The 12,563-nt window shown below is 45.3% G+C and overlaps 1 protein-coding gene across 1 annotated transcript in view; it reads left to right on the forward strand.

Annotated features, from left to right (window-relative positions):
• LOC309333331 (heat shock factor protein 3-like) overlaps positions 1–5,252 on the forward strand; it is a gene marked incomplete at its 5' end in the record, with an annotated part of 31,415 nt that extends 26,163 nt beyond the window's left edge. The window contains 2 exons of the mRNA XM_081846704.1: positions 2,531–2,585; positions 3,718–5,252. Coding sequence (XP_081702830.1) covers positions 2,531–2,585; positions 3,718–3,941 — 279 coding nt within the window. The remainder of the gene's footprint in view (positions 1–2,530; positions 2,586–3,717) is intronic.
• Positions 5,253–12,563: the final 7,311 nt, after the last annotated feature.

The raw sequence follows: 12,563 nt of genomic DNA on the forward strand, positions 1-12,563 counted from the left end.
CAGGTGGTTGGTTTCACTCGTCCAAGCAACCTGTCCACATCCTCGGAGGTAACAGATTGGAATTGATCCCACTCAACTTGACTAGACAGAACTCTAGCACTCTACCGCCCCGGCACTGCTTCCACGGTGGAGTCTACTTCTTCCCGAATCTGAGCGATTTTATCTGCAAAAAACTTTGCAAAATCATTGCAGGAGAACATGTGGCCCGTACTGGGCACCGATGTGTGCAGGTGGTTCTGCTAAATTGTGAACCACCTGAAAAAGTCTCCTGCTGCTGTTTTCTGCAGATGCAATAGAGGCGGTGAAGAAATTCTTCTTCGCCGTCGCTATCGCCACTTGGTAGGCTCGACGTTGAGCTCTAACCTGTGTCCGGTCAGATTCGGAATGAGTTATCCACCACCGGCACTCTAGCGGTCTCAACGATTGTTTCATTGCCCTCAGATCCATGGAAAACCACGGGGCTGTCCGGGCTCCATGCAATCGGAGAGGGCGCTTCGGAGCCAAACAGTCAATAGCCCTGGTTAACTCCACATTCCAGCGAGCCACCAGGGAATCGGCTGAAAGGCCATCAACATGGGATAAAGCATCCCGTACCACTCTCTGGAAACCATTTGGATCTATTAAGTGGCGGGGGCAGACCATCCGAATCGGTCCCACCTCCCTGCAGAGGGGATGGGTCGCAGAGAAGTCCAGTTGCACCAGGAAGTGATCTGACCATGGCACTTCTTTCGTTTCGCTTTTACTTAGTGTCAGATCACCAACATCCATAGAGGTAAACACCAGGTCCAAGGCATGTCCGCGGCTATGGGTTGGGCCAGACTTATTCAGGGACAGCCCCATGGAGGCCATGCTTTCCACGAAGTCCCGAGCAGCCCCTTGTAAGGTCGTGTCGGCATGGATGTTAAAATCCCCTAGGACGACCAAGCTAGGTGTCTCCAGGAGAACATCCGCCACGACCTGAAGCAGTTCGGGCAGGGAATCCTTGGTGCAGCGGGGAGGTCGGTACACCAAAAGGAATCCTGTACTGCCCCTATTGCCCAACTTCCAGAACATGCACTCGGAAAACTGGGTCTTCCCAATAGGACGCCTGGTGCAAACTAATGACTTCCTAAAAATCACTGCAACCCCCCCTCCCCGCCCACATGACCTGGGTTGCTGTGCGTAAGAGAAACCTGGTGGACAAGCAGCGGCAAGGACAGGCCCATCTGCTTCATCCAACCAAGTCTCTGTTACACATGCCAGGTCAAGTCCTCCATCCATGATCAAGTCATGGATGGCAGTGGTCTTATGAATCATTGACCTGGCATTGCACAGCAGCACCTTCAGGTCATGTGGGTATCCCTTGCTGATTCTAGTATCCATCTGGTCAGGACCAGACCCGGAGGCAGGAATAGTCCTCAGACAACGACTAAACCTGCCCCCTCTGTAATGACATGGTCTAGTCTTAGCGTAACGGAGCCCCTTCCATTTCTCCTCCCACTTTGCTGAAGGGGTGCTGTGCAGCTCTCCCTCTCTGCTGAAGCCAGGAGAGTCTTGCTCTCCCGGCTTCAGCAAAAGGAACCCGAAGCCTTCGGAGCACAGCACGAGTTCCCGCTGCGCTCCAAAGGCTTCAGGCGGCTATCCCTGAAGCCTGGAGAGCGAGAGGGGTCGGTGAGCACCGACCCCTCTCGCTCTCCAGGCTTCAGCGAAAGCAACACGTAGCCTCCAGAGTGCGGAGGGAGCGCTCCCTCTGCGCTTCGGAGGCTTTGCGTTGCTATCGCTGAAGCCAAGGAACCTGCATTCCCTCCATAGGACGCACACACATTTCCCCTTAATTTTTGGAGGGGGGAAAGTGTGTCCTATAGAGAGGAAAATACGGCATGTTAGAGTAAAGAAGTGTAGACCTTTTTCGGTAGATTAGTAAACAACATTCAGAGATTTATTGATTCCTGATCAAATGAACTATGCACAAGCTGTGTGTTTTATTATAAATACTTTGCAAACCAGACAAAGCTAAGCAACTGTCACCTCACATTCAGATTGGTTTTTAAGCATCTGCCCTGGCTGCTCATCTACTACTGAGCCAGATTTATGGTTCTTGAGTTAATTTACAAGGTCCTGAGCTGCTTAGGTACTGGGTACTTCAGGGACTGCCTAAACCCTAATATCCCAGCTCATTCACTGAGATCACCTGCAGGAGCGTCGTTGTTCATTCCCCAAGTTGGTGAGGCTTCTTTGACAACAATGAAAAACCAAGCCTTTCATGTCATTGGCCCAGTGCTGTGGAACACCCTGCGAGTAGAGATTCAGCAGACTTCTGTGCCAACTTAAGTACCTGCTCAAGATGTTTCCATTCTTATTATATAGGCAGTTAAGAATACAACTTTCCATAATAGTTTGTTGATTCCTGATTTTAAATTTTTGCATAATCTTTATTGTATGGGCTTTATATACAATTCTTGTAAACCACTCTGATTTCTTTTTAATGAATAACGGAATATAAGTAAATGCTCGTCCTTAATAGTTTCCTTGTATGTTTGCTTTCACCTAGATGACAGGGGAAACTGTTGCGACTGGGATGAATGAGCAGGAGGCACCAATGAATGGTGAGCTATTGGAAATAGATGAACTGCTTTGGTAGAAAGCTTATTTATTCCCAGATGTCGATCAACATGGTGGCGGTGGCAGTGCAGGGAGATGATCCACACACACATACACCTGGTGTAGGAAGGGTTATGGACTGGTTATGGAGCGGTCAGGCATAGGGCTTGCCCACAGTTTGCTTGTGCCATGCCCACCAACCACATGTCTGAGAGACTTTCCGCTTGTCCTGAGCTTTCGAGGCACGAGTCAGAGAGGTTTTCCGTTCGCCCCGCCACTTTCCCGGGGGAAACCCTTAGCCCTGAACCTGAGCAGACATCAGTCCACAGGAAACCTGATTGACATTTGTTCCGATCCAGTGGTAAAGAGCGGGTTTTCCCAGGGGAAAGTGGTGGGGAGAATGAGCTCATAGATGTGTAGTCTGGGGAGAAGCCAAACTAGACAGTTTTGATGTGGACTCTTATTTTATTTTATTTTATTTTATTTTATTTTATTTTATTTTATTTTATTTTATTTTATTTTATTTTATTTTATTTTATTTTATTTTATTTTATTTTATTTTATTTTATTTTATTTTATTTTATTTTATTTTATTTTATTTTATTTTATTTTATTTTATTTTATTTTATTTTATTTTATTTTATTTTATTTTATTTTATTTTATTTTATTTTATTTTATTTTATTTAAATAGGGAGAGTCACATAAGTACTCTTCCCAGTAGTTACTCTTTGTAATAGCTGGGCTATATAGACTCATCTTAAAATCTTGGCTATGTGCAACTGCATCTCTTTATTTATTTTTATGCTGGGTATGCTCCATGTTTGCTTGGTCATGTGCTAACGATAAATAAATAAATAACTGAAAAGAAAAGAAAAGGATTACGGTTCAGGCAGCATGGAATTCTTTTTTGCAAACCGCTTTGAGGTTAGTTTGTTCGGTTTTTTTACAAAAGCAGCATATAAATTTTATGAAATAATAAAAATAATAAAAGGAATAAAGTCCACTCTGGTGGCCTTACATCTGTGATCCATTCGGACATGCAGGCTATCCCTTGATGTTGCTTGTTCACCCCTTGATTATACATGTGGAGTCTCACTTAGCTGTAATGTTGGTGGGTGTGTTTTCCCTCTCCGCAGAGTTGCTTCTGACTCAGAACCACGTGAATCCCATGTTGGGGGAGCCTCCAACTTTCAAGATGGAATATGACAGCAGTATTCCCCTGGAGGCTTCTGTTGACATCATACCTCCTGTTCATTTCAGCGATGAGGCACTTGAGGAGTGCCTTGGTCAAGTATACCAAGTAGATGGCGCACCTACCCTGTTGCTCCTGGATCAGCCGGTTTTCTTTGAAAATGTGTAAAACAACTAAAGAGGCCCTCCCCTCCTGCTCCCCAGCCTGGTTGCAGATTTCATAGAGAAAGCTACCTAGATGTAGCTTTCAGCACCAAAGGCTGGTGGAGCTCTTCCTTCTCCTTTCTGCGGTTTTCTGTAAGGGGAGGGTTTATTCTGCTTTTTCTGAATACCAAAGCCTGTGCAGCTAAAAAGCTGGAATTGTGCCACAATGGTTTGTTTGTTTTTTCAAAAAACAAATAATCCAAAAGAAGTTTATTTTATATACAAGTATTTTTTCTAGTCTTAGCAACTTGTAGCTCACTGTAAACCTTTGCCTATCAAATTGTCTAGTCTCGTGATATCCAGTATTGCAAAACTGCAATAATTTAACTCTTGTTAAATTTTGACTCAGAGGTGGTTTGTACTCCCATTAGGATTTATTAACTTTTGTGAAAATCAGAACTGAAGAGGCTGTTCCCTTGCCTCTTCTGACTACTGTTATCAGAATACTGTTGTATTCTTTGGTTATGTATTTTTTCATGTTGGTTATGAATTCTTTGGTTTCACCTCTGATTTTTTTATTGTTATTTATCATCATCCTTATCATCATCATTGTTAAATTTATTAGTCACTTTTTCTTTGCCACAGCAACCCAGAACAACTAATGAAATCACAAAACAACAACAACCTGAAATACACAAACTAAAATTGGGGGCAGGCAGGTGGGAAATACATTACAACATCCCACTCACTTTAAACGATCACAGATAGAGGCCTGGTTGGAAAGCAAAAATTTTGCCCAACACTGAAGATATATAACAATGGCACCAGGTCTGCCTCCCAGGGAGGAGCATCCCACAAGAAAGAATCACATTGAGAAGGCCCTATTCTCATGTTGCCAACCTCAGGAGCTCCCATGGGTGGAGCACAGGAAGGAGGGCCTCAGATGACAATTTCAGGTGTTGGTTCATATGGGAAGGGCTGGCCCTTGGGGTACTGGGGTTCTGAGAAGCATAATACTGTAAATATCAAAACCAGCACTTTAAACGGGGCCCAGAAACCTATTGGTAGCCAGTGCAGTTGGGCTAGGATTGGTGTTATATGCGCAGCGCATCTTGCTACAATGAGAAAATATCGATGTAAGCAATTTGTTTCCTTTGGGAAATTATATTTCTAATTCCTGTGTGTGAAATGATGCCAGTATGTAGCTACAATACTGAGTATAAAGACAACGCTTTAAAAAAAGCTGCTTTTTTCTGTGTACTGTCCGCCAAATCCTCCCAAGTCACTTCTCAATAAATTTGTAGCAATAAGCAAAATAAATATCATTAAGTTTGTGTTTGTTTGTGTAATTAAGTTTTCTCTTTTTAACTCCTGGGCCAAAAGTTTGAATGATTCCTGTGACCTGTCCCACCTGCACATCTCGGGCAAATGACCTTTATTATAAAGAGTGTGACCTGATGCTTGTTTTCTCCCAGAGCTCTTCACGAGGCTTCAAAGTTTGAGACTTGGGGGGAGGGGGGAAGGGTGGCAGGGAGAGTCTTCCCTTCACTCAAAAACAGTGATAGGAAACAATCTAACATATTGCTTTGTTTTAAAGTGATTGTGCTTTAGTTACACAATCACTTTCCATAAAGTCTGCTGTTTGCCTTTTGAGGTTGCTTAATGGTTCGCTTTCCCAAAAGCAAAGCCCCTCTGTAGTCTCTAGGCAGTGTTAAATGTCCTCCTACTTTCTGCCATTCCTGGATTTGACCCTTGCACCATCCAAAGCAGGAACATAGGAGAGCAAATGCAAAGGGGATGGTGGTTTAGGTTTGCTAATGAGGCCTAGCAAACTTCCTGTTGAAATGGAATACTTTTATTTACAAGTACTGTAATTGTATAACAGACTAGGAAAGCCTTTTGGGAATTTCATATGGCTCTTCTTGTGTCAATCTGGGCATGAAGAACAGAGGTTCTCCAAATTAGTGGGTTTATTTTATCCTAAGCTTTGTTTTCAATAAATTAAGGACCTGTGATTTTCATATATATTAGAAAGTTTATACTGGCAAATCAAAACTCAAGTACATTCGCTCCTGCTAATTAGTGCTCATCATAGATTTTTGCATTCCTTCCAGTCTTTTTTAATTCTTTTGGTTCAACTGATGGATGCAGATTTAAATTCTTTGGTTTCAGAACTGACGTTTAAAATGCCATTGACACAAGTACTTAAACACAGTACACAGAAACCACTTGCAGGACCAGGCATCGGGGTCCCCATACCCCAATCCATGTAAATAAGAGACCAGTAAGACTGGTTTTGGGTTTAAAAAAGGCCACAGCTTTATTGAATACAGATGAAAGAGGTTTGGCTTGGGCATGGGGCAATCTAAATATGGTACTTCCGGCCCGCCCACTGGAAGTGACGCCTGGTCAATCCAGGTGGGGGTTTCTATTTTTTTAAAAAAATAATATTTATTAAGATTTCAATAAGAAAAAAGATACAGAAAAAATAAAAACAAAAAACAAAAAATACAGATTACAAAAAATAAAAACAGTTAAAAATAAGTCCCTCTTTCTATATCTTACAATTCATTTACTTATTTTCATGACTTCCTCACACCTCCCTTTTTTGTATTCCAGTTCAAATAGTTATTTCAGCAAATCCTTACCCTCTTTGTAATCCAGGTGGGGGTTTCTAAAACTTACATCAAATAGGGTGACCTCTGCAGGGACCGCTGTCTGGGCGAGTCCCTTTGACCCTGGCCCCCAGGGCATGTGGATGTGGCCACTCCCCCCGATCCCTTTAACAGGATAACTTAGCATTTGGAGGTGCAGGCAGAGACTACAACCTTGCCTCCATCCAAGACAAAGGATTGCCCCAATGCCCAAGCAGTTGTGACGATTGCAACGAGGTGGGGAAAACCACCGGGTAAGAGCCAATTAGCCCGGTGGGCAAATTCCTACCCGGCTCCATGAAGAACAGCGACCACAGCAAAGTCATCAACTATCATTGTAAACCAAGGGTGGGTGGGCAGGGAAACCCAGCGTAGGAATGAACAGCTAGTGCCCCGGGTGCAGGCTGCTTAAATGGGCAAGGGGCGGATCCGAGGGAAGCCTACCTGCTCCGTCAGTTTTGCCCCCTGGTACAGCCCATGTCCCCAGCCTGCATCCCCATTAGCCAAAGCCAGGAGCAGGCTAGGATCCTCTTCCTGATAGGCAGCTGGGGCTTATGCCTCCACCGCCCATCAGGAAGGGCACTGAAGTTCAAGTTCCCTCACTGGGGCCCCAGTGAAGCCTTTGCCATCCTGCAACGCTGCCACACCAAGAGGACTTTGCAGCATTTCTTTCTTTTAGCATATGCTAAAATGTGGAACTGCTTAACATGAGAAACTTGCACAAGTCATTAAATTTCAGGATTGTCACACCAGCAAATCCTTTACATTTCTATCTTAAACCAAGAGAAGTGAGACAGAAGGGCAGGGTCAGCTTCAAGGGCTCTAGCTGAAGCGACTCCAGTCATAAGGGTGTTGCACTGTTGGAACACACAAAATGTTCCAGGGGAGGCATGAAGGAGAGAAAGTCTCTCCATGGGCAACAGCACCAGGGGCTCTTCCAACCTTACAGTGCTGTTGTCCTGTTGTAGTCTCAACCACAAAAGAGTTACTGTAAAATTGGAAAGGTTCAGAAAAGGGCAAACAAAAGCATCAGGGGGATGGAACGACCCCCCCCCCCATGTGAGGAAAGGTTGCAACATTTGGGACTTTTTGCTTAAAGGGAAAAGATGAATAAGAGGAGACATGGTAGAAGTTTGTAAAATTATGCACCTTCTAGAGAAAGGGGATAGAGAAGTCTTTCTCTCTGACATAACACTAGAACTCGTGGGCATCCCAGGAAGCTAAGCAGTGGAAGATTCAGGGCAGGTAAAAGAAAGGACTTTTCCATGCAGCACATCGTTAAACTCTGGAACTCCATCCCACAGGAGGCAGTGATGGACACCAACTTGGGTGGCTTTAAAAGAGGATTAGACAAATTCACTGAGAGGACTACAAAGCGCTATTTGCCATATGCCAATCTTCTGCCTCCACAGTTTGAGAATGTTTCTGGATAGCAGTGAATTTGTCTACCCCATATTTTAAAATTAATCCATGGGGGGGGGGGCATGGATGCAAGAGCTCTCTCCCCTAATGCAGTTCCCAACAAACTGGTATTCAGAAGCATTATTGCCTTTGACTTGAGCCAGAGCATAAGAATCATGCCTAGCAGTCTTTCATAGTCTTATGATCCTTCATGAATTTGTCCAATACTCTTTTAAAGCCATCTAGGTTGATGGCCATCACTGCCTCCTGTGGGAGTGAGTTCCATAGTTTAACAAGGCACTGTGTGAAGGACTTTTCTTTCATCTGTCATGAATCTTCCAGCATTCAGCTTCATTAGGTGGCAAAGGCTGCGGGGTATTTAATCTGGCTCTACTTGCATCAATAGGCTGGCTGCACGATGCAAAACCCTGAACAAAATCAGGGTTCTAAATTGCCCACATGATTACAGGATCCTCCCTGCTGCACAAGGCTGCCCACCAATTCCTGGAGGAGGGCAATTTGGAATAAGGGTGGGGTGGGGTGCTTGCCTCCACAACCTTCAACATTTGTCCATTTAGTTAAAAATAAGGAGCTGAGTCAGAATACTTCCACACAGAAGTCCTGCAATTCTACAGATCCAGTTCCTGAAAATAATGTGCTGTGTACATGTCAGAAATTATGTCTGATGCATCCACAGCATTCCCTCACCACAGTGATGTGTCCAGACAGAAATTATACAGGTGCAGCTCTCCCCCCCCAACTGTTGCTGTGTACATACCCAACAATTTATGCCTGATGCATCCACAAAATACACAATGTTCCTTCACCATGGCAACATGTGAATGTCAAGACGAACATTTTACAGACGCAGCTTCTGCAAACGCAGCTAAGAATTTCTACCTGATGTGCACCCTTAAAATTTCTGCAAGCACAAAAGACTGTTGAGTCACCAGAACAACATGTAGTGAATGTCCAGGCAGAAATAGTACAGATACACTTCTCCCACCAGTTGCTACAAATGCAGATGAGGAATTCCTGCTCCAACACACGGTATACTCTTCACATAACAAACTAAGCCCAATTGTCAACTGAAAGAAGACACGGTGTAAGTGAAATCTGGCCAAATTAATACACTGCCTCAGATCCTATATACCAAATTTCATACTGACACAGTCAATTGTTTTAATTTTATAAATAATAGAATTTAGAATTTAGAAAAGAACCAAGGGAAACAGGGATTCAAATCCCCACTGAGCCATGAACCTTGCTGGCTTACCTTGGGCCAGTCATAATCTCTTAACATAACCTACCTCACAGGGTTTTCAGGAGGATAAAATGTAGAGGGGGAGAACCGCACAGATAGCCTTTGACTCACATATGAGGAAAGATTGCAGTGTTTGGGACTTTTTAATTTAAAGAGAATGCAAGTAAGAGGAGACATGATAAAAGTTTATAAAATTATGCACTGCCTGGAGAAAGTGGCTAGAGAAATGTTTCTCTCTGCCATAACACTAAACAGGATTAGACAAATTCATAGGGGATAAGAATGTCAAAGGCTACTAGTCACAATGGCTCTGCTCTGCCTTCACAGCTGGAGACAGCAATGCTTCTGCATACCAGTTGCTGGAGACCACAGGAGGGGAGAGGGCTCTTGTGCTCAGGTCTTGCTTGTGGACTTCCTACTGGGGCATCTGATTGGCCACTGTGAGTACAGAACGCTGGACTAGATGGGCCACTGGCCACATACTTTCCCTCTAGTTTATTTGTGAAAAATCAAAGACACACTGCTTTATAAGAAGAAACAGTCCATTGCCCAGTTTCTGACTGTCTTGACGCCAGAAAAAAAAGGATTATGCAGGCACAATCTGCCCGTGCAGTGAAGTTCAGTGACCCTCCAGAAATTTATCGTTTGCTTTAGCATAACTGCATGTTGTAATGCTATTTTGTTTCTTGCACCACTGTACATGCTGGTTTTGTAATAACTGCCTTTGTGGAAGAGACCAGAACATAGACTGTCTCGTCAGAGTGGTGCATGCTCTAGTTATCTCCCGCTTGGACTACTGCAACGCGCTCTACATGCGGCTACCTTTGAAGGTGACCCGGAAACTGCAATTAATCCAGAATGCGGCAGCTAGACTGGTGACTGGGAGTGGCCACCAAGATCACATAACACCGGTCCTGAGAGATCTGCATTGGCTCCCAGAACGTTTCCAAGCACAATTCAAAGTGTTGGTGCTGACCTTTAAAGCCCTAAACGGCCTCGGTCCTGTATACCTGAAGGAGCGTCTTCACCCCCATCTGCCTGGTTCCCTGTAACTTGGCTTCTCGCAGTGAGGGAACCACCAGAAGGCCCTCGGAGCTGGACCTCAGTGTCTGGGCAGAACAATGGGAGTGGAGATACTCCTTCAGAGTAGCCCCACATAAAGCGCATTGCAGTAGTCCAAGTGAGAGATAACCAGAGCATGCACCACTCTGGCGAGGCAAGCCACGGGCAAATAGGGTCTCAGCCTGTGTACCAGATGGAGCTGGTAGACAGCTGCCCTGGACACAGAATTGACCTGCGCCTCCATGGACAGCTGTGAGTCCAGAATGACTCCCAGGCTGCGCACCTGGTACCTTCAGGAGCACAATTACCCCATTCAGGACCAGGGAGTCCTCCATACCTGCCCGCCTCCTGTCCCCCCAAAACAGTACTTCTGTCTTGTCAGGATTCAGCCTCAATCTGTTAGCCACCATCCAATCGTATCCAGGCACTCACACAGGACTTTCACCACCTTCACTGGTTCTGATTTGAAAGAGAGGTAAAGCTGAGTATCATCCGCATATTGATGAACACCCAGCCCAAACCCCCTGATGATCTCTCCCAGCGGCTGCATGTAGATGTTGAAAAGCATGGGGGAGAGGACAGAACCCTGAGGCGCCCCACAAGTGAGAGCCCAGGGTCTGAACACTCATCCCCCACCAACACTTTCTGGTCACGGCCCAGGAGGAAGGAGCGGAACCACTGTATAACAGTGCCCCCAGCTCCCAGTCCATTTAGACGGTCCGGAAGGATATTATGGTCAATGGTATCAAACGCCGCTGAGAGATCCAGCAGAACTAGGAAACAGCTCTCACCTTTGTCCCTAGCTTGCCAGAGATCATCGACCTGTGTGACCAAGGCAGTTTCAGCCCCATGATGAGGCCTGAATCCCGACTGGAAGGGATCCAAATGGTCCGCTTCTTCCAGGCGTGCCTGGAGTTGTACAGCAACCACTCGCTCTATCACCTTGCCCAAGAATGGAAGATTTGAGAATGGGTGATAGTTGGCCATATTGGCTGCATCTAAAGATGTTTTTTAAGAAGCGGTTTGATAACCGCCTCTTTCAGCGGGTCTGAGAAGTCTCCCTCACGGAGAGAAGCATTCACCAGTCCGCGAAGCCCATCACCCAGCTCTTCCCGGCTAGCTTTTATAAGCCAGGATGGGCAAGGATCCAGGAGACAGGTGGTTGGTTTCACTCGTCCAAGCAGCCTGTCTACATCTTCGGGGGTAACAGATTGAAACTGAACCCGTGCAACTTGACTAGACAGGACTCTAGCACTCTCCCCCCACGGCCCAGCTTCCACGGTGGAGTCTACCACTTCCTGAATCTAAGCGACTTTATCTGCAAAAAACTTTGCAAAATCATTGCAGGAGACCATGTGGCCTGTACTGGGCCCCAGTGGAGCAGGTGGTTCCACTAAATTGTGAACCACCTGAAAGAGTCTCCTGCTGCTGCTTTCCACAGATGCAATAGAGGCGGTGGAGGTCTTCTTCGCTGTCACTATCACCACTTGGTAGGCTCGACATTGAGCTCTAACCCATGTCCGGTCAGATTCAGAATGAGTTATCCGCCACCGGCGCTCTAGCCGTCTCAGCGATTGTTTCATTTCCCTCAGATCCATGGAAAACCACGGGGCTGTCCGGGCTCCATGCAATCGGAGAGGGCGCTTCGGAGCCAAACAGTCAATAGTCCTGGTTAACTCCGCATTCCAGCGGGCCACCAGGGAATCAGTTGAAAGGCCATCAACATGGGATAAAACATCTCCTACCACTCTCTGGAAACCATTTGGATCCATTAAGTGGCAGGGGTGGACCACTTCAAAGGAAACTAGGCAAAGGAAACTAGGCAATTTGCAAATTGGCACAGTGAACTGCAGTAGTGAACAAGCCAAATGTCAATTTCATGGGGTCCGCTGGTCTGAAATATTATTACTGTAATATGAAAAGTACATGTTTTCGTGATGTTTCCAATGCATATTTATTTGCTCTAGTGAGGGTATACTGGTCCTAGCCTGTACAATTATGCTCTGTGCATTGTTTAGTTTTTTAATAAGTCAAGACATGCTGTAACTTTGGTGCAGTTGGCAGGTAAATGCCAGCATTGGAAACTAGCTGACTGCACACTTATTATTTGCCCATGTAGTGAGAGATTCAGAAACAGTTGAATGGTGTGATATATACCTACACAGGGAGACTGAGCCCTTTCATGATGCATAGCCAAGTTGCATGCGTGCCTTAGAGAATGGCAAAGAATGCAGAAAATGCATGTTTGGGTGTGTTTTTATAGCTG

The sequence above is a fragment of the Podarcis erhardii genome (assembly GCF_964252035.2).
Source record: "Podarcis erhardii genome assembly, chromosome: Z".
Lineage (NCBI taxonomy): Eukaryota > Metazoa > Chordata > Lepidosauria > Squamata > Lacertidae > Podarcis > Podarcis erhardii.